We start from the raw sequence: 19,908 nt of genomic DNA on the forward strand, positions 1-19,908 counted from the left end.
GTGACACCCCTGTGGGGACCCTGTGACAGAGACACCCCCAAGTGCCCACCCCTATGACAGGGACAGTCCCCAATGTCCCCTCCCTGGGACACTTTAAGTGCCACCCCCTGTGACAAGGACACTCCAAATGTCCCCTCCCTGTGACAGGGACATCCCAAAGTGCCACCCCTGTGACAGGGACAGTCCCCAGTGTCCCCTGCATGGGACAAGGGACACCCCAAAGTGCCACCCCAGGGACAAGGGACAGTCCCCAATGTGCCACTCCTGCGACAGGGACATCCCAAAGTGCCACCCCCTGTGACAGGGACAGTCCCCAGTGTCCCCTCTGTAGGACAAGGGACACTTTAAGTGCCACCCCTGTGACAGGGACACCCCCAAGTGCCACCCCCTGTGACAGGGACACTCCCAATGTCCCCACCCCAATGTCCCCAATGCTGTCCCCAATGTCCCCTTTCCCCCCCCCCTTGGTACGAGACTTTTTTGGGGGGTCCTGCTCTGAGCTCCCCCCGGGATTGGGAACAACTCAGGGAAATCCCAAAAAATCCCAAAATTCCCCGTTCCCAAAAATTCCCCATTCCCAAAAAATCCCAATCCCAAAAAATCCCAATCCCAAAAATCCCATTCCCAAAGGAATTTGGGGCAGAATTTTGGAAATTCTGGGGGGAATTTGGGACTTTTTTTTGGGGGGGGGGGGGAATTTGGGATCCCCCCGCTGTGGTTGTGCAATAAAGGTTCAGAATTCCGGAATTTTGGAGAATTTTGGAGAATTTTGGGGTGGGGGAGGGAGGAATTTTTGGGGAGAGGGAAAATGGGGATGGATTTCTGGGAATTCCAGCTTCTCCCAAATTCCCGCGGGTGACGAGCCCCAAAATCCCCAAAAAAAAGCCGCAAAATCCCAAACTCCTGGATCCCAAATTCCTGGACCCCAAATTCTCACATCCTAAAGTCCCTGATCCCAAATTCCCAGATCCCAAATTCCTTAGACCTCAAACTCTTGGGATCCCAAACCCCTGGATCCCAAACATTTGGACCCCAAAATCTTGGGATCCCAAATTCCCCAATCCCAAACTCTTTGATCCCAAACTCCTGAAACCCCAAATTCCTGGACCCTAAATTCCCAGATCCCAAACTCTTGGGATCTCAAATTCCCAGATCCCAAACTCTTGGGATCCCAAACTCTTTGATCCCAAATTCCCCGATCCAAACTCGCCAATCCCAAAATTCCTGGACCCCAAACTCCTGGGTCCAAATTCCCCGATCCCAAACTCTTGGGACCCCAAACTCCCCAATCCCAAATCCCCTGATGAATCCCAAATCCCCAACTGATCCCAAACTCTTGGGATCCCAAACTCTTGGGATCCCAAATCCCCTGATGAATCCCAAACCCTCCAATCCCAAATCCCCTGATCCCAAACTCCCCGATCCCAAATCCCCCGATCCCAAACCCTCCAATCCATCCCCAACTCCTGTCAGGTCCTTGTGGGATCAGGGGGATTTTGGGCCATCCTGGGGTTTATTGGCTGTGGGACCCCAAACCCGCCCCGGCCCCACGAACCCAACTGGGGAGGGACAGCGAGGACGGGCTGGGGACACTGGGGGGACTGGGGGGCTTGGGAAGGTCCTGGAGGACATTTGGGAAGGTTCTGGAGAACATTGGGTGCTCCTGGAGGCCACAGGAGGGTCCTGGAGGCCACAGGAGGTTCCTGGAGGCCATGGGGAGGTTCTGGAGAACTTTGGGTGATCCTGGAGGCCATGGGAAGGTTCCTGGAGGCCACAGGAGGTTCCTGGAGGTCCCCGAGGTGTCCTGGAGGCCGTGGGAAGGTTCTGAAGAACGTTGAGTGATCCTGGAGGCCGTGGTCAGGTTCTGGAGGCCACAGGAGGATCCTGGAGGTCCCCGAGGTGTCCTGGAGGCCGTGGGGAGGTTCTGGAGAACATTGGGTGCTTCTGGAGGCCACAGGAGGTTCCTGGAGATCATGGGAAGGTTCTGGAGGCCACAGGAGGTTCTTGGAGGCCATGGGAAGGTTCTGGAGGCCACAGGAGGTTCCTGGAGGCCATGGGAAGGTTCTGGAGGCCACAGGAGGTTCTTGGAGGCCATGGGAAGGTTCTGGAGAACACTGGGTGCTCCTGGAGGCCACGGGAGGTTCCTGGAGGCCATGGGGAGGTTTTGGAGAACATTGGGTGCTCCTGGAGGCCACAGGAGGTTCCTGGAGATCATGGGAAGGTTCTGGAGGCCACAGGAGGTTCCTGGAGGCCACGCGAGGTTCCTGGAGGCCACAGGACATTCCTGGAGGCCACGGGAAGGTTCCTGGAGGCCACGGGGAGGTTCTGGAGAACATTGGGTGCTCCTGGAGGCCATGGGAAGGTTCTGGAGGCCACAGGAGGTTCCTGGAGGCCACGGGAGGTTCCTGGAGGCCACAGGAGGTTCCTGGAGGCCCCCGGGCTGTCCCGCAGGCGTCCCCGGTGGCTCAGAGCCCCTCGGGGCGCTGGTACTGCCAGAAGGCGATGTCCCCGTCGTCCCCGCAGGACGCCAGCAGCCCCGGCTCCCGCGGGTGCCAGGCCACCCCGTTGGCGTCCTGGGCGTGCGCCCGCGGCACGTGGGCGGCCAGGCTGAACGTCACCGGGGAGCCCGGGGACACCGGGGACACCTCCTCAAACACCCGCACGGCGTCGTCACCGCACGCCGTGGCCACCGCGCCCGTCAGGTGACACCTGGGGACACGGGGACAGGGGTGAGGTGACAGCTGGGGACATGGGGACAGGGACAGGTGACACCTGGGGACATGGGGACAGGGACAGGTGACACCTGGGGACACGGGGACAGGGTCAGGTGACACCTGGGGACATGGGGACAGGGACAGGTGACACCTGGGGACACGGGGACAGGGTCAGGTGACACCTGGGGACATGGGGACAGGGACAGGTGACACCTGGGGACATGGGGACAGGGACAGGTGACACCTGGGGACACGGGGACAGGGTCAGGTGACAGCCGGGGACACGGGGACAGGGACAGGTGACACCTGGGGACATGGGGACAGGGACAGGTGACACCTGGGGACACAGGGACAGGGACAGGTGACAGCTGGGGACACGGGGACAGGGGTGAGGTGACACCTGGGGACACGGGGACAGGGGTGAGGTGACAGCTGGGGACACGGGGACAGGGTCAGGAGACAGCCAGGGACACGGGGACAGGGTCAGGTGGCACCTGGGGACACAGGGACAGGGTCAGGAGACAGCCGGGGACACGGGGACAGGGGTGAGGTGACAGCTGGGGACATGGGGACAGGGACAGGTGACACCTGGGGACACGGGGACAGGGGTGAGGTGACATCTGGGGACACAGGGACAGGGGTGAGGTGACACCTGGGGACACGGGGACAGGGACAGGTGACAGCTGGGGACATGGGGACAGGGGTGAGGTGACAGCTGGGGACACGGGGACAGGGACAGGTGACAGCTGGGGACACAGGGAGGGCACAGGTGGCACCTGGAGAGGTGAAAGGGGACAGGTGGAACCTGGGGACATGTGGCACATGAGCAAAGACAGGGACAAGGAGGGGACAAGTGGCACATGGGGACACAGGGAGGGGACAGAGGGGTCATGGAGGGGACAGGTGGCACCTGGGCAAGGACAGGGTGGGGTCAGGGAGGTGGCACCCGGAGGGTCACAGGGCCCCAGCGAGGTGTCCCCAGCTGTCCCCAGTGTCCCCATGCTCACCAGGCCACGTCGTAGATGCTGCGCCCGTGGTAGCCGGACAGGGTGCAGACACACTGCCAGCTGTGCTCCGAGCCAGCGCCTGGGGACACACAGGGGACACACAGGGGACATCAGGGACAGCACAGACAGCGGGGTGTCCGCCCCCACAGGGCGTGGTCATCGCTGCAGGACACGAGTCCCTGTCCCCATCCCTGTCCCCAGCTCCTCATCCCTGTCCCCTGTCCCCTGTCCCCATCCCTGTCCCTGCTGTCCCCAGTGTCCCCCATGTCCTCAATGTCACCATGTCCCTGCTGTCCCCATGTCCCCATGTCCCTCACCGTGTCCCTGGCTGCGCTGCCACACGCACAGGGTGCGGTCATCGCTGCAGGACACCAGTCCCTGTCCCCAGTGTCCCCAATGACCGATGTCCCCAATGTCCCCAATGTCCCATGTCCTGTGTCCCATGTCCCGTGTCCCTGCTGTCCCCAATGTCCCCATGTCCCTCACCGTGTCCCTGTCCCCAATGTCCCCCTGTCCCTGCTGTCCCCATGTCCCCAGTGTCCCTCACCGTGTCCCTGCTGTCCCCATGTCCCCAGTGTCCCTCACCGTGTCCCTGTCCCTGCTGTCCCCAATGTCCCATGTCCCTCACCGTGTCCCTGTCCCTGATGTCCCCATGTTCTCAATGTCCCCAATGTCCCCCTGTCCCTGCTGTCCCCATGTCCCTCACCGTGTCCCTGGCTGCGCTGCCACACGCGCAGGGTGCGGTCATCGCTGCAGGACACCAGTCCCTGTCCCCAATGTCCCCCTGTCCCTGCTGTCCCCATGTCCCCAGTGTCCCTCACCGTGTCCCTGGCTGCGCTGCCACACGCGCAGGGTGCGGTCATCGCTGCAGGACACCAGGCGCTGGCCCGAGCGCTCCCAGGCCACTGCCCACACGGTGGACGTGTGTCCCTCCAGGGTGGCACAGCACACCCAGTCGTCCTCGTCCTCGCGGTACAGCCGCACCGTGTCATCGTAGCTGGCACTGGCCAGCAGCTGGGGACAGCAACGGGGACATCAGGGGGACTGGGGACACTGGGGATATTGGGGACACTGGGGACAGGAATGGGTCCCTGACAGGATTTGGGGGTCTTTGGGGTCCCTGTGGGAGTTTGGGGTGTCCCAGGTGGCCCCAGCACCCCCCAGATGTGTCCCCAGGCCCCCCTAGGTGTCCCCAGGTGTCCCCCCAGGTGTCCCCAGCTGTGTCCCGAGGTGTCCCCAGGTACCTCCTGGCTGGGGTGCCACACCACGTGTTTGACGTCCTGGCTGTGGGCGCTCAGCACGCTGACACACTCGAACTCCTGCTCCTCCTCGTCCACTGCGGGGACACGGGGTCAGCGTGGGGTCAGTGAGGGGTCACGGGGGTCAGTGTGGGGTCACAGGGGTCAGTGAGGGGTCACAGGTCAGCGCTCACCCTCCCAGACCCAGACGCTCTTGTCACGGCTGCAGGTGGCCAGCAGTGACCCCGAGGGTGCCCAGGCCACCGACTTCACCTCATTCTCGTGGCCCTCCAGCGTGGCCACCACCTGTGGGGACAGGGCACCGTGACACGGGGGGACACGGGGTGGGGAAGGGTCTGGGGGACACAGGGGACAATGGGGACACATTGGGTAACACAGCAGGGGTGTTACAGGTGACAACGGGGGGCACCCGGGTGACGCTGAGGTGACACTGAGGGGATACAGGTGGCAACGGAGGGACACAGGTGACACTGGGGGGGTGACACAGGTGACACTGGGGGGGTGACACAGGTGATAGAGGTGACACAGGTGACACTGGGGAGGTGACACAGGTGCCACCAGTGGCAGTGTCCCACCTCGAAGCCGTGCTCGTGGCGCCTCCAGACGCAGGTGGTGCCATCGAAGCTGGCCGAGGCCAGGAACTGCCCGCACGGTGACCAGGCCACGCGGCGCACGGTGCGCTGGTGCCCGTCCGCCAGCACCGCCCGGCACGCCCAGCCCGAGCCTGGCACGGGACGGGGACAGGGACGGTGAGGGGACACCGGGGACAGAGCCCGGCCAGCGCCGTGTGCATCCCGCTCCTCCCGCCCCAGACTCGCACGGTTCGGGCCCGTTCCCGTTCCCCGCTCACCCTCCCGGCCCCACACTCGCACGGTCCGGTCCCGTTCCCATTCCCGGTCCCATTCCCGGTCCTGGTTTCCCCGTTCCCCGCTCACCCTCCCGGCCCCATATCCTCACGGTCCGGTCCCGTTCCCGTTTTTCCCGTTCCCCGCTCACCCTCCCGGCCCCACATCCTCACGGTCCCGTTCCCGTTCCCGGTTTCCCCGTTCCCCGCTCACCCTCCCGGCCCCACACCCTCACGGTCCGGTCCCGTTCCCGTTCCCCGCTCACCCTCCCGGCCCCATATCCTCACGGTCCGGTCCCCGCCGCAGGACGCCAGCAGGGCCCCGCTGGGGCTCCAGGCCAGGGCCCAGCAGCGGGACTCGGGGTGCGCGGACACCCGGCACAGCAGCGACAGCGCCTCGGGCATGGCGGCACCGGCACCGGAACCGACCGCGGGCCCGGAGCGGCGCCGGAAGCGGAACAAAAGCGGAAGCGGAAGCGCGGCCGGGCGGGGCGGGGCCGTGAGGAGGGCCCGGAGCCGCTGCCGGGGCCCGGCGGGGTCGGGATCGGCACCGGCACCGCCTGTCCCGGGATCGGCACCGGCGCCGCCTGTCCCGGGGCCGCTGTCGGGGATCGGGGCCGGGCTCAGCGCGTTCCGAGCGACCGGGATCGGTGTCAGAAGCCACTGCCGGTGAACCCGGGGCGGGTGTCGGGGGTCCCGGAGCCCGTACCGGTGACCTCAGGGCCAGTACCGGTTATCCCGGAGGGGTGTCAGGGGTCCAGGAACCGGTACCGGTTATCCCTGGGCGGGTGTCGGTGACGCGGAGAGGGTGCCGGGAGTCGGGAACCGGTACCGGGGATCCCGGGGCGGTGCCAGGGGTCCCGGAGCCGGTACCGGTTATCCCGGAGGGCTGTCGGGGGTCCCGGAACCAGTAGCGGTGCCCCGGAGCGGGTGTCGGTGACGCGGGGAGGGTGCCGCAAGTCGGGAACCGGTACCGGGGATCCCGGAACCAGTACCAGTTACCCCAGGGCCGGTATAGGGTACCCCGGGCCGGTGTCGGGGGTCCTGGAGCAGGTGCTGGTGACCCGGAACCGCTCCCGGTGATCCGGAGTGGGTGTCGGTGACCGGTACCGGGACCCGGAGCAGGTGTCCATTACCCCAGTGCCGGTACCGGTTCCAGCCCCAGGCCGGTTCCAGTGACCCAGGGCCAGTGTCCGTAACCCTTGTGCCAGTCTCAGTCCTAGCGCCGTTCCTGTTTCCAGTTTCAGTTCCAGTCCCAGTCCCGTTCCTGTTTCCTGTCCCAGTTCCAGTCCTATCCCCGTGACCCAGACCAGGTGTCCGTAACCCCAGCGCCGGTCCTGGTTCCATTCCCGGTGCCGGTCCCGGTTCCAGTCCCGGTGCTGGTTCCAGTCTCAGTTCCACTCCTGGTCCTGGTGACCCAGAGCTGGTGTCTGTAACCCCGATCCTGGTCCCAGTTCCATTCCCAGTTCCAGTCCCGGTTCCAGTGACCCAGGGCTGGTATCCGTAACCCCAGTCCTGGTTCCATTCCTGGTTCCGGTTCCAGTCTCAGTCCCAGTCCTGGTGATCCAGGGCCGGCATCTGTAACCCCGGTACCGGTCCCGGTTCCATTCCCAGTTCCATTCCCGGCGCCGGTTCCAGTGCCCGAGGGCCAGTGTCCGTAACCCCATTCCCGTTCCCATTCCCGTTCCCGTCCCCGTTCCCGTTCCCGTCCCCGCCATGTACGCGGCGGGCGCGGCGGGCCCGGTTCCGTCGCGGCGCCGTGGCGCGGCGCTGCCCAAGCAGCCGGAGCGCAGCCTGGCGTCGGCGCTGCCGGGGGCGCTGGCGATCACCGCGCTCTGCACCGCGCTGGCCGAGCCCGCCTGGCTGCGCATCCACGGCGGCACCTGCGCCCGCCAGGAGCTGGGCGTGGCCGACGTGCTGGGCTTCGTGCAGCCCGAGCTGCTCCGAGGTGAGCGCGGCGCTTCCGGAACGTTCCGTGGCGTTCCGTCCCTTCCTGAGCCTCCTGTGCCCTTCCTGAGCCTCCTGGGTCCTTCTGTGCCCTTCTGGAACCTTCTGTGGCCTTCTGTCCCCTTCCAGAACCTTCTGTGGCCTTCTGTCCCCTTCCGGAACCTTCTGTCCCTTCTGTCCCCTTCCTGAGCCTTCTGTCCCCTTCCTGAGCCTCCTGTGTCCTTCTGTCCCCTTCCAGAACCTTCTGTCCCTTCTGTCCCCTTCCTGTCCCTTCTGTCCCCTTCCTGAACCTTCTGTCCCTTCTGTCCCCTTCCAGAAGCTTCTGTGGTCTTCTTGAGCCTTCCATGGCTTTCTGCCCCCTCTGGAACCTTCTGTGTCTTTCTGTGCCTTCCAGAGCCTTCTGTGTCCTTTTGTTCCTTTCCAGACCTTTCCAGAACCTTCTGTGTTCTTCTATGTCCATCTGTCCCTTCCAGTCCTTTCTTGTCCCTTCCAGAACCTTCTGTGGGCTTCCAGTGCCTTCTGTCCATTCCAGACCCTTCTGTCCCTTCCAGAACCCTCCAGAACCTTCTGTGGCCTTCCAGTCCAGTCCTTTCTTGTCCCTTCCAGAACCTTCTGTGTCCTTCTGTGTCCATCTGTCCCTTCCAGTCCTTTCTGTCCCTTCCAGAACCTTCTGTGGCCTTCCAGTCTCCTCTGTTCCTTCCAGACCTTTTTGTCCATTTCCAGAACCTTCTCTCCTCTCCCTCCTCCCTCCCCGTTCCCGTGGAATTTCCCATTCCCATTTTTCCAGCCTTGCTCCTCCCCCTCGGGCGCAGGGACTCACCCCTAATTAACAACTCACCCCTAATTAATGACCTGTCCCTGATTAGCAATTCACTCACCCCTAATTAACGAGCTATTCCTAATCAGTGAGCTATCCCTAATTACAGGGATTTGCTCAAAGGGGTGGTGTTGGCATTTAAAGGAATGTTTGGATTTGTTGCCCCCAAAAAAATCTCCCCAAAAATCCCAAAAAAAATCTACCCAAAAATCTGCCCAAAATCCCCCCAAAATTCCCCCCAAAAATCTCCCCAGACCTTCCCCTTTTCCACCCCAAATTTTCTTTATTTTTTTTGGGCAAAAAATCAGATTTTTTTTTGTGCAGAAACTCGGGGTTTTTTTGCTGAAAAATCAGATTTTTTGTTAAAACACCCAAATTTTCTTGCCTTTAATCCCGTTTTTTCCCATTTTTTTTCCCCTTTTTCCCCCCCAGATTTCTGCATGAACCCACAGACGGTGCTGCTGCTCCGGGTCATTGCTGCTTTCTGCTTCCTGGGCATCCTGTGCAGCCTCGGCGCTTTCCTGCTTGACGTCTTCGGGCCCAAACACCCGGCCCTGAAAATCACCCGGCGCTACGCCTTCGCCCACATCCTCACAGGTGGGGCCACCCCAAAAACACCCCAAAAATTTAAAAAAAAAGTGGTGAAATTCTATCCAAAAATCCCCCCAAAAATTAAAAAAAAAAGTGGTGAAGTTCCACCCAAAAATCCCCCCAGAATCCCCCCAGAATTAAAAAAAGCACAGTGGAATTCCACCCAAAAATCCCCTGGAAATTAAAAAAAAAAAGCAACAAAATTCCCCCCCCCTCCCAAAATCCGCATTCATTCCCATTTTTTCCCATTTTCTCCCAATCTAACCAATTTTTTCCCATTTTTTTCCCAACCCAACCCATTTTTCCATGTTTTTCCCCAATCTAGCCAATTTTTTCCCATTTTTCCAGTCCTGCAGTGTGCAGCCATGAGCAGTTTTTGCTCCTGGGCTTTGGAGCTGCTCCTGGAGACCCCAGACCCCACACCCACCACATTTTTTCCCATTTTTTCCCATTTTTTTCCCATTTTTTCCCATTTTTTTCCCATTTTTCCCCAAATCCAACCCAATTTTCCCCATTTTCCCAGTCCTGCAGTGGCCACGGTGATCGGGTTCTGCTACTGGGCCTCGGAGCTGCTCCTGGAGACCCCAGACCCCACACCCACCCCATTTTTTCCCATTTTTTCCCATTTTTTCCCATTTTTTTCCCTTTTTTTCCCTTTTTTTCCCTTTTTTTTTCCATTTTTCCCCAAATCCAACCCAATTTCCCCCATTTTCCCAGTCCTGCAGTGGCCACAGTGATCGGTTTCTGCTCCTGGGTCTCGGAGCTGCTCCTGGAGACCCCAGACCCCACACCCACCACATTTTTTCCCATTTTTTCCCATTTTTTCCCCCATTTTTCCCAACTTTTCCCAAATCTAACCCAATTTCCCCCATTTTTCCCAGTCCTGCAGTGCGCCACGGTGATCGGGTTCTGCTACTGGGCCTCGGAGCTGCTCCTGGCGCAGCAGCAGCAGCACAAGAAGTACCACGGCTCCCAGGTGTTCGTCACCTTCGCCGTCAGCTTCTACCTGGTGGCCGGGGCGGGCGGCGCCTCCATCCTGGCCACGGCCGCCAACCTGCTCCGGCACTACCCCAGCGAGGAGGAGGAGCAGGCCCTGGAGCTGCTCTCCGAGATGGAGGAGGCCGAGCCCTACGGGCCCGACTACGAGGTGGTCAACCAGTTCCAGCCGCCGCCCGCGTACACGCCCTGATGGCGGCCGGCGTGATGGTGGCCACCGTGATGGCGGCCAGCGTGATGGGTGGTCACCTTGATTGCAGTCACCATCATCGTGGTCATCGTGATGGTGGCCACCATGATGGTGGCCACCTTAATCCCGGTCACCGTGATCGTGGTCATCATGGTGGAGGCCACCATCATCCTGATCACCTTGATCCCGGTCACCATGATCACCATGATCATGATCAGCGGGGTGGTGGCCACCTTGATGGCAGACATTGGGGTGGTGGCGACCTTGATCCCGGTCAGCATGATGGGTGGTCACCTTGATTGTGGTCACCTTGATCATGGTCATCATGGTGGTGGCCACCATCATCCTGATCACCTTGATCCCAGTCACCGTGATGGTGGTCATCATGGTGGTGGCCACCACGATTGTGGTCACCTTGATCCCAGTCACTGTGATCCTGGTCATCATGATGGCAGCCACTGTGATGGCGGTCAGCGGGGTGGTGGCCACCTTGATCCCAGTCACCATGATCACCATGATCATGGTCATCGTGATGGTGGCCACCATGATCGTGGTCACCTTGATTCTGGTCACTGTGATCATGGTCATCGTGATGGTGGCCACCATGATCGTGGTCACCTTGATTCTGGTCACTGTGATCATGGTCATCATGATCATGATCATTGCCATGGCGGTCATTGTGATCGTGGCCAACATCATCACGGTCACCTTGATTGTGGTCACCTTGATTGTGGTCACCATGATCGTGGTCATCATGATGGTGGCCTCCATGATCATGGTCATTGTGGTCATCGTGGTCATCGTGATGGTGGCCACCATGATGGTGGTGGACGGACAGAGAGGCCAGATTGTCCCCATGGGGCTGGGGTGATGTCAGGAGGTTCTTCCAGGGGAGGATCTGTCCAGCTGGGTCCCGGGAGATGTTCCAGCAAAGGATTTCTCCAGGTGGATCTCTGGAGGTTCTTCCAGGGCAGGATCTGTCCCTGTGGATCCCAGGAACTCTTCCAGCAAAGGATTTCTCTGGATGGATCCCAGGAGCTCTTTCACCAAACTGTTTGTCCAGGTGGACCCTGAGAGCTCCAAGAGCTCCAAGAGCTCTTACAGAGGATTTCTCCAGGTGGATCCCAAGAGGTCTTCCAGCAAAGGATTGGTCTGGATGGACACAGGAAGTTCTTCCAGGGATGGGCTTCTCCAGGTGCATCCCAAAAGTTCTTCCAGCAAAGGATTTCTCCAGGTGGATCCCAAAAGTTCTTCCAGCAAAGGATTTCTCCAGGTGGATCCCAAAAGTTCTTCCAGCAAAGGATTTCTCCAGGTGGATCTCTGGAGATCTTCCAGGGCCTCGATCCCGGAGTTGGTTCCATGGCTCTCCTGCTCCAGGTGGGTTTTCCTTGGAATGGGGGGAGTGGGATCCGCCTGGACTGAGAACTTCGGGATCCCCAATTCCCAATGAATCGAGAACTTTGGGATCTCCATGGACTGAGAGCCTTGGGATCCCCAATTCCCTGTGGATCAAGAACTTTGAGATCCACCATTCCCCATGGACTGAGAACTTTGGGATCAGGAATTCCCAACGGATCCAGAGCTTTGGGGTCCCCTTGGGCTGAGAACTTTGGGACCAGGAATTCCCAACGGATCCAGAACTTTGGGATCCCCGATTCCCCCTGGAATGAGAACTCTGGGATCCCCGATTCCCACCAGATCCCAAACTTTGGGATCCCCCAGCCCAGCCCCTCTCCCGGCTCAGCCCCCCCTTTTCCCACAGGAACATTTCTCCCCCTATTTAAAAATTTGGGAATTCCCGTGCCCGCTCCCCCTTTCCCCACCCATGGACATTCTGCACTTTATTCCAGGCTCTGGGAATTCCAGGATCGCCTTTGGGTTTTTTTGGTTTTTTTTTTTTTTTTTTGGGATCGTCCCACGAAAATTTGGGAATTTTGGCCTCCCCGGAAATCGGGATGAGCCCTGCTGGAAACACCCGGAGCTTTTATGCAAATCCCTCCACTCCCATCCCACTTTTTCCCCTCACAAAATTCCCAATTTTTTTCCCTGCTCTGATTTTTCCCAGAAATTTGGGGCCAAAACAAAACAAAACAAAAAAACAAAACAGGAAAAATCCCGTCAGGATTGAAATTCCCAACAAAATTCCCATTCCTGGAATGCTTCGGCTCAGGGGGGATTTTTCAGGGAATCTCCTGAATTTTTAGGGAATTTTAACCCCGGGATCCGACTCCTTGGAGGTCCCGATGCTTTTATCCCGATTTTCCTGCTTTTATCCCGAATTTCCCGCTTTTATCCCCATTTTCCTGCTCTTTTTTTCCCATTTTTTCTTCCCCCTGGCTATGCAAGAGCTCCCCCAGGATGGAAATCCCAGAAAAATCCTGGAAAAATAAAAATTCCGAGGAAAAAAAAAAAAAATCCCGGGAAAGGCTCGGGAGGAGCCAAATTGACCCTGAAAATCCCGGGATTTGGGATCCGCCGGGAAAAGCGTCGGGATTCCCTGGATATGCAAAGAGGGCGCGAATAAATCTGTGAAAAATGGGATTTTCCGGAAAGAATTCCCAAAAGAACCCCGGGATGGGAGAAGGGAGGGAGGCCTTGCTCAGGGATTTTGGGATTTGGGATCGGCCGCGGGATTTGGGGGAATAAAGGGGGGGAAAGAGACGGGGGGGTGGTTGGGAATGGGGAGGGGGTGGATCCTGAAAAATGGGGATGGATCCCGGAAAAAAGGGGCTGGATCCCATAAAAACTTGGCTGGATCCCAAAGATTCTCGCCCTTGATCCCCGCTGGGGGCGTGGTCCCGCTCAAGCCCCGCCCCAAACTTCCCCACCCAAGCCCCGCCCCCTTCCCCTTTCGCCCTTGCCGCTCTCGCTTCCTGTACCATGCGCGGGTGGGCGCGGCTTCCCCTCTGCAGCCAATCACCGCGCGGGGCGGCACTGCTCGGACCAATGGGAAGGCCGGAACCGCCCAGACCCCACAGCGCCCCATAACAACACGAAGAGCGTCCCAAAAAACCCCGAAAATCCCCAAAACCCCCGAAAATCCCCCAAAACCCCCCCGACGCCATAGCGGCTCGGGAGGCGGGGCCACGCAGAAGCCCCGCCCACCGCTTCGCCCCCGTCTCCCTCTCACCCTCACACCCCCTTCCAGTATCACGCGCTGCTGGGCGTGGCTTCATTCCCTCCAGCCAATCACCGCGCGGGGCGGTGCGGTGCCGACCAATAGCGGCGCGGCGCGCGGCGATGACGCGGCTCGAGCGCGACGCGCGGCGCGGCGGGGCCGGCATGTGGCGGCCGCTGGCCGCGCTCGCCGCCCGCGGCGCCACCGGAGCCACCGGCGGGGCCAGCGGCGGAGCCTCCCCCGGCCCCGCGCCGCTGCCGCTGCTGCTGGCGCTGCTCGCCCGCCACTGCGGCTGCGGGAGGGCGCGCCGGGCCCGGCAGCGCGGCGGGCCCGGGGACGCGGCCCGCGGCACCGGGAGAGGAACCGGGAGCGGCTCCGGGAGCGGCGGCTCCGGGCGCGGCCGCTGGGGAGGGCCCCGGGGCCGGTGCGGGCCGGGCGCGCCGCGGGGCAGCCTGATGGCCGCGATCGGTGCCGGGGCCTTCGTGTGGGACGGGCAGCGCATCGAGGAGGAGGAGCTGAGGCGGTGAGGGGGAAACACCGGGAATAACACCGGGAATAACGGCGGGAATAACGGCGGGAATACTGGGAATGGAGCGTGTGGAATGAGATGCTGAGAATATTGGGAATATCGGGAATGGGATACTGGGAACGGCAGGGATACAGGGAATGCGATCCTGGGAATGGGACATTGGGAATAAATATCGGGAATTTCATTCCCAATCCCATAAAAACCGGGAATTGCCTCAGGTCGGCGCAGGAGCTGCAGCAGCTGGAGGATCCCGAGGCGTTCCCGGAGCAGGAGCGGGGCTGGGAGCCGGTGATGGAGCGGGAGCAGTTCCGGCTCTGGCGCCGCCCCATCCCGGGATCGGCCCTGTTCCAGTACCGAGGTGGGGAATCCCTGAATTCCCAAATTCCCGAATTCCTGAAATCCCAAAGCCCCGAGTTCCCAAAAGCCCCAAATTCGGAAGTTCCCAAAATCATGAAATTCCCAAATTCCCCAATTCTCAAAATCCAGGAATTCCCAAATCCCCAAAATACCAAAATCCCAGATTCATCAAAATTCCTGGAATTCCCAATTCCTGAATTCCCCAATTCCCAATTTCCTCAAAATCCCTGAAATTCCAAGGATTTGCTGATTTTTGGGATTTTCCCGCAGTTTTTGGCTCCTACACCGACGTCACTCCCAGGCAATTCTTCAACGTCCAGGTGAGCGGAATTCCCCCAAATTCCCAAAGATTCCTTGGGAATTCTTGGAATTCTGGCCAGGATTTGACTCCAGGCCTGGGAATCTTTGGGAATTCTGGGTGGATCCCAGAAAAACCTGAAAAATTCCCATTTTTGATCCCATCCCAGGGAATTCCTGATCCCGTTTTTCCCAAACATTCCTGGAAATCCCGGATTTCCCCCCGAGGGTTTTCTGGGATCAGGGTGGGGAGGGATTTTTTCCCTGCTTCTTCCTGGAATTCCAGGGGTTTCCCAATTTTCCCAACCCATCCCAATTTCCTCTGGAATTCCAGGATTTTTCCTGGCATTCCTGATCCTGATTTTCCCTGGAATTCTGGGGTTTCTCCCTCCCGATTTTTCCTTGGAATTCCAGCTTTTCCCCATCCCATTTTTCCTGGAATTCTGGGATTTTCCAGTTCCCATTTTTCCCTGGCATTCCAGGTTTTTCTTGGCATTCCTGATTCTTGTTTTTCCTGGAATTCCAGGATTTCCTGATCCCGTTTTTCCCCGATCTCATTTCCCTGGGATTTCCTTGGAATTCCAGGATTTCTTTCAGTCATTCCTGATCCCATTTCTCCTGGAATTCCAGGATTTATTCCCAGGTTTTTTCCTGATCCCATTTTCCCAGGATTTCCCCGTTATCCTGGGTTTATTTCTGGGATTTCCCATCCTGATTTTTCCTGGAATTCCAGGATTTCTTTCAGTCATTCCTGATCCCGTTTATCCCAGAATTCTGGGATTTATTCCCGGGTTTTCCCCTGATCCCATTTTCCCGGGATTTCCCCATTATCCCGGGTTGGTTTCTGGGATTTTCCTGCCCCTGATTTCCCTGGGATTTCCCGGGATTTCCCTGGAATTGGGGGTTTTTGGGCTGTTCCCAGCTGGACACCGAGTACCGGAAGCAGTGGGACTCGCTGGTGCTCAAGCTCGACGTGGTGGAGCGGGACCCGGCCACGGGCTCAGAGGTGATCCACTGGGTCACACAATTCCCGGTGAGAGACACGGGATCCTCTGGGATCAGGGATTTGGGGTTCGGGATCTGGGATTGGGGTTTGGGATCCACTGGGTCACACAGTTCCCGGTGAGAAACACGGGATCCTCTGGGATCAGGGATTTGGGGTTTGGGATCTGGGATTGGGATCCACTGGGTCACACAGTTCCCGGTGAGAAACACGGGATCCTCTGGGATCTGGGATTGGGGTTTGGGATCTGAGGGGATCCACTGGGTCACACAGTTCCCGGTGAGAAACACGGGATCCTCTGGGATCTGGGATCTGGGATTGGGATCTGGGATCTGGAATTTGAGATTGGGGATTGGGATCCGATGGGATCCACTGGGTCGCGCAGTTCCTGCTGAGAGGTTTGGGTTCGGGGTTTCGGATTTGGGATCTGGGGGTTGGGATCTGAGGGAATCCACTGGGTCGCGCAGTTCCTGGTGAGAGCCGTGGGATTGGGGTTTGGGATCTGAATTTTGGGATTGAGGTTTGGGATCCGACAGGATCCACGGGGTCGCGCAGTTCCTGGTGAGAGATTTGGGATCCTCTGGGATTTGAGGTCTGGAACTCGGGATTTGGGATCTGGGATCCAAGGTGCTCCACTGGGTCATGCAGTTCCCAGTGAGCCATGGGGATTTGGGATCTGGGATTTGGGATTGGGATCCAGTCACAGGATCTGAGGTGATCCACACAGTTCCCAGTGAGCCATGGGAATTTGGGATTGGGATCTGGGATCTGAGGGGATCCACTGGGTCACCCAGTTCCTGGTGAGCCCCTGAGATTTGGGGTCTGGGATCAAAATTTGGGATTTGGGATCAGGGATGTGGGATCAGGGTCAGGGATCGGGGATTGGGGCTGATCCTGTTCCCTGAGACATGGGGTCGGGATCAGGGGTGGGGATCGGGATCAGGTCTGGGATCAGGTCTGGGATCACGGATCGGGATCCAGGTCTGGGATCGGGGATCGGGATCAGGGATCCAGGTCTGGGATCCATGCCGGGGTCCCGGCCCCGCCGCTGTTCCCGCTGCAGTACCCGATGTATTCCCGGGATTACGTTTACGTCCGGCGCTACAGCGTCGACAGCGACCGCAACCTCATGGTGCTCGTCTCCAGGTGGGGCATCGGAAAAACCCACGGAATTCCCAAAATTCCCCAAAAAAAAACCCAAAAATCCCTCCTAGACAGACTTCCCAAAAACCCCCTCGTGGAATTCCTGAAAAACCCCATTGAAATCCTGAAAAATCCCCCATGGAAATCCCGAAAACCCCCACGGAATTCCCAGAAAAATAACCCCTGGAATTCCCAAAAAAAAATGCCCCCCATGGAATTCCTGATGAAACCCCATTGAATTCCTGGAAAAACCCCATGGAATTCCCAAAAAATACCCCACAGAATTCCCAAAAAACCCCCTACGGAATTCCCACCCCAAAATCCCAGTTCCCATCGTTTTCCCAGGAATCTTTTGGCTTTACCACCCCCACCCCGAATTCTTTTTGGGATGGTCCCGAATTCCTGGAAAATTCCCCAATGATCCCGGCAGGGCCGTGGAGCATCCCGGGATTCCCGAGGACCCCGAGCACGTCCGGGTTCGGAGCTACGAATCCCACATGGTGATCCGGCCCCACCGCGGCTTCGACGAGGTGAGGACTCCCAAAATCCCAGAAAAACTGGGAAAATCGGGGAAAAATCCTGAGAAAATCATGGGAAAAATTGGGGGAAAACCACGGGAAAAATCGTGGTAAAATTGGGGAAAAATCAGGAAAAATCTAAGAAAATTGGGAAAAAAAATCTGAGAAAACCATTGGGAAGAATCTGGGAAAAATTGGGAAAATCCTGGAAAAAAATCCTGGGAAAAATCGCAGGAAAATTGGAGAAAAATCTCAGGAAAGTTCTGGGAAAAAATCCTGGAAAAACTGGGGAAAAATCCTGAGAAAATCATGGGAAAAATTGGGGGAAAATCCAGGAAGATCCTGGAAAATTCCAGGAAAAACGGGAAAAAATTCTGGGAAAGTCACAGGGAATTGGGAAAAATCCTGGGAAAAACTGGGGAAAATCCTGGAAAAAAATCACAGAAAAATCTGAGGAAAACTGGCGAAAAATCCCAGGAAAATTCTGGCAGAAAATACTGGAAAAACTGGGGAAATCCTGGGAAAACCAGGGTAAAGTGGGGGAAAATACTGGGGAATAGGGGAAAAAGTGGGAAGAATTGGGAAAAATCATGGAGGGAAGCAAAACTGCAAAAAAAGCCTGGGAAATCCCAGGATTTTGGGGGGTTTGGGGTTGGTTCTGGGGGCGGGAGTGGGAAAAGGGGGCGGAAAATCCCCAAAAATTGGGGAACGCCCCCGAAATTTGGAGAATTTGGGGTCTTGGGGTGGCTCCTGGGCCGCTTCCCCCCAGGAATTGTTGGGATTTTGGGGAATTTTGGGTGGTTTTGGTGTTTTCCAGAACGGCTTCGATTACCTGCTGACGTACAGCGACAACCCCCAGACCGTGTTCCCGCGCTACTGCCTCAGCTGGATGGTGTCCAGCGGTGAGAATTCCCAAAAAAACCCCCCAAAATTCCCGGGAAATCTTGGGGAAAAGGAAAGGAAAAACTGGGGGGAAAAATTGGGGGGAAAATGGTGAAAAAAGGGAAAAAATTAGGGGGGAAAATGGGGAAAAATGAGAGTAAAAATTGGGGGGAAAATGGTGAAAAAGGGAAAAAATTAGGGGGGAAAATGGGGAAAAAAAGAGGGTAAAAACTGGAGGGAAAGTGGGAAATATTGGGGGGAAGATTGGGGGAAAGGGGTCGGGAATTTTTTCTCACCTTTTAGGAATTGCCAGGAATGGCAGAGTTCATGGAGAAGCTGCACTTGGGAAAAGGAAAAAATTGGGGAAAAATTGGGAAAAATCTGGGGAAAATGGGAGAGGGAAGGGGGAAAATTGAGATGAATGGAGAAATTGGGGGGGAAAGGGAAAAATTGGGAAAAAAGATAAAAAATACGGGGGGAATTGGGGGAAAAAAGAAAAATCGGGGAAAGTGGAAAAAAAAGATAAAAATTGGAGAAAGAAGGGAAAATTGAGAAAAAAAAATTAAAATTTAAAAATTGGGGGAAATGGTAAAAAAAAAGGAGAAAAATTTTGGGGAAAATGGGAAAAAAATGGGGAAAAAAAAGGGAGAAAATTGGGGGAAGAAAGGGAGAAAATTGGGGGAAGAAAGGGAGAAAATTGGGGGAAAAAAGGGAGAAAATTGGGGGGAAAAAGGGAGAAAATTGGGGGAAAAGGGGGAAAATGGTTTCCCACCTTTTGGGGTCGGCAGGAATGTCGGAGTTCCTGGAGAAGCTGCACTGGGGAAAAAGGGAAAATGGGGAGGGAAAAGGGAAAAATCAAAAAAACTGGGAAAGAGGAAAAAAGAGAAAAATTGGGGAAAAAATGGGAGAAATTGGAGGGAGGAATTGGGGAAAAATTGGAGGGAAAATGGAGAAAAAATGGGAAAAAATTGAGGGAAAAGGGTAAAAAAAATGGGAGAAAAATGGGCAAAAAAAGGAGAAAATTGGGGGAAAAGGGGGGAAAATTTGGGAGAAGGGTTTCCCAGCCTTTGGGGTCGGCAGGAATGCCGGAGTTCCTGGAGAAGCTGCACTGGGGAAAAAGGGAAAATGGGGAGGGAAAAGGGAAAAATCAGAAAAACTGGGAAAGAAGAGGATGAAAGATAAAAATTGGGGAAAAAATGGGAGAAATTGGAGGGAGAAAATGGGAGAAATTGGAGGGAAAAATGGGAGGGAAAATGGAGAAAAAATTGAAAAAATTGAGGGAAAAGGGTAAAAAATTGGGAGAAAAATGGGGAAAAAAAGGAGAAAATTGGGGGAAAAGGGGGAAAATTTGGGAGAAGGGTTTCCCAGCCTTTGGGGTCGGCAGGAATGCCGGAGTTCCTGGAGAAGCTGCACTCGGCGGCGCTGAAGGCCAAGAAAATGGAGCTGGAGCTGAGGGATTACCTGAGCCCGGCCAAGGGCCCCGAGCCCCGCGGGGCCGCCCAGCACCTGGAGTACGCCTGAGGAAACAGCTGGAAAACAGCTGGAAAACGGTGGGAAAACAGCTGGAAAACGGCAGGAAAACATCCAGGAAATGGCGGGAAAACAGCAGGAAAATGGCGGGAAAACATCCAGGAAATGGCGGGAAAATGACCAGAAAATGGCGGGAAAATGATCAGAAAATGGCGGAGAGAAAGAA

At 57.3% G+C, this 19,908-nt stretch overlaps 4 protein-coding genes across 14 annotated transcripts; 3 read left to right on the forward strand and 1 right to left on the reverse strand.

Moving 5' to 3' along the window:
* Positions 1 to 1,494: 1,494 nt before the first annotated feature.
* CIAO1 (cytosolic iron-sulfur assembly component 1) lies at positions 1,495 to 6,287 on the reverse strand. 7 transcript variants are annotated; one of them, XR_013185633.1, is made up of 9 exons: positions 6,091 to 6,287; positions 5,556 to 5,704; positions 5,154 to 5,265; positions 4,966 to 5,057; positions 4,543 to 4,735; positions 3,722 to 3,800; positions 2,402 to 2,709; positions 2,222 to 2,240; positions 1,495 to 2,161 (listed from the first exon to the last, which is right to left on the reverse strand). XR_013185633.1 is itself a non-coding variant. In XM_077191791.1 (8 exons), exons 1-7 carry the CDS (start codon positions 6,227 to 6,229, stop codon positions 2,466 to 2,468), a joined length of 1,008 nt encoding a protein of 335 aa, XP_077047906.1. In that variant the 5' UTR covers positions 6,230 to 6,287; the 3' UTR covers positions 1,495 to 2,140; positions 2,422 to 2,465. The 7 variants fall into 7 exon arrangements, 5 of the variants coding, with proteins under 5 accessions (XP_077047906.1, XP_077047905.1, XP_077047904.1 ...); XR_013185632.1 differs by having other exon boundaries at positions 1,495 to 2,240; XM_077191791.1 differs by lacking the exon at positions 2,222 to 2,240 and having other exon boundaries at positions 1,495 to 2,140; positions 2,422 to 2,709.
* Positions 6,288 to 6,300: 13 nt separating this feature from the next.
* On the forward strand, positions 6,301 to 10,368 carry TMEM127 (transmembrane protein 127). Its single transcript, XM_054650655.2, has 3 exons — positions 6,301 to 7,772; positions 9,021 to 9,185; positions 10,061 to 10,368. The coding sequence occupies exons 1-3, from the start codon at positions 7,541 to 7,543 to the stop codon at positions 10,366 to 10,368; spliced, it is 705 nt and encodes a 234-aa protein (XP_054506630.1). The 5' UTR covers positions 6,301 to 7,540.
* Positions 10,369 to 10,543: 175 nt separating this feature from the next.
* On the forward strand, positions 10,544 to 12,906 carry LOC143696185 (uncharacterized). Of its 3 annotated transcripts, none has more exons than XM_077191795.1 (2): positions 10,544 to 10,674; positions 10,780 to 12,906. In XM_077191795.1, exon 2 carries the CDS (start codon positions 10,811 to 10,813, stop codon positions 11,234 to 11,236), a length of 426 nt encoding a protein of 141 aa, XP_077047910.1. In that variant the 5' UTR covers positions 10,544 to 10,674; positions 10,780 to 10,810; the 3' UTR covers positions 11,237 to 12,906. The 3 variants fall into 3 exon arrangements, with proteins under 3 accessions (XP_077047910.1, XP_077047908.1, XP_077047909.1); XM_077191793.1 differs by lacking the exon at positions 10,544 to 10,674 and having other exon boundaries at positions 10,677 to 11,310; positions 11,600 to 12,906; XM_077191794.1 differs by lacking the exon at positions 10,544 to 10,674 and having other exon boundaries at positions 10,677 to 10,923; positions 10,984 to 12,906.
* A 684-nt stretch (positions 12,907 to 13,590) lies between these two features.
* On the forward strand, positions 13,591 to 19,873 carry STARD7 (StAR related lipid transfer domain containing 7). Of its 3 annotated transcripts, none has more exons than XM_077191799.1 (9): positions 13,591 to 14,006; positions 14,231 to 14,370; positions 14,640 to 14,689; positions 15,589 to 15,672; positions 15,922 to 15,948; positions 16,733 to 16,815; positions 17,243 to 17,342; positions 18,148 to 18,232; positions 19,597 to 19,873. In XM_077191799.1, the coding sequence occupies exons 1-9, from the start codon at positions 13,606 to 13,608 to the stop codon at positions 19,731 to 19,733; spliced, it is 1,107 nt and encodes a 368-aa protein (XP_077047914.1). In that variant the 5' UTR covers positions 13,591 to 13,605; the 3' UTR covers positions 19,734 to 19,873. The 3 variants fall into 3 exon arrangements, with proteins under 3 accessions (XP_077047914.1, XP_077047916.1, XP_077047915.1); XM_077191801.1 differs by lacking the exon at positions 19,597 to 19,873 and adding an exon at positions 19,293 to 19,405; XM_077191800.1 differs by lacking the exon at positions 15,922 to 15,948 and having other exon boundaries at positions 15,589 to 15,699.
* Positions 19,874 to 19,908: the final 35 nt, after the last annotated feature.

The sequence above is a fragment of the Agelaius phoeniceus genome, chromosome 30 (genome assembly GCF_051311805.1).
Source record: "Agelaius phoeniceus isolate bAgePho1 chromosome 30, bAgePho1.hap1, whole genome shotgun sequence".
NCBI lineage: Eukaryota > Metazoa > Chordata > Aves > Passeriformes > Icteridae > Agelaius > Agelaius phoeniceus.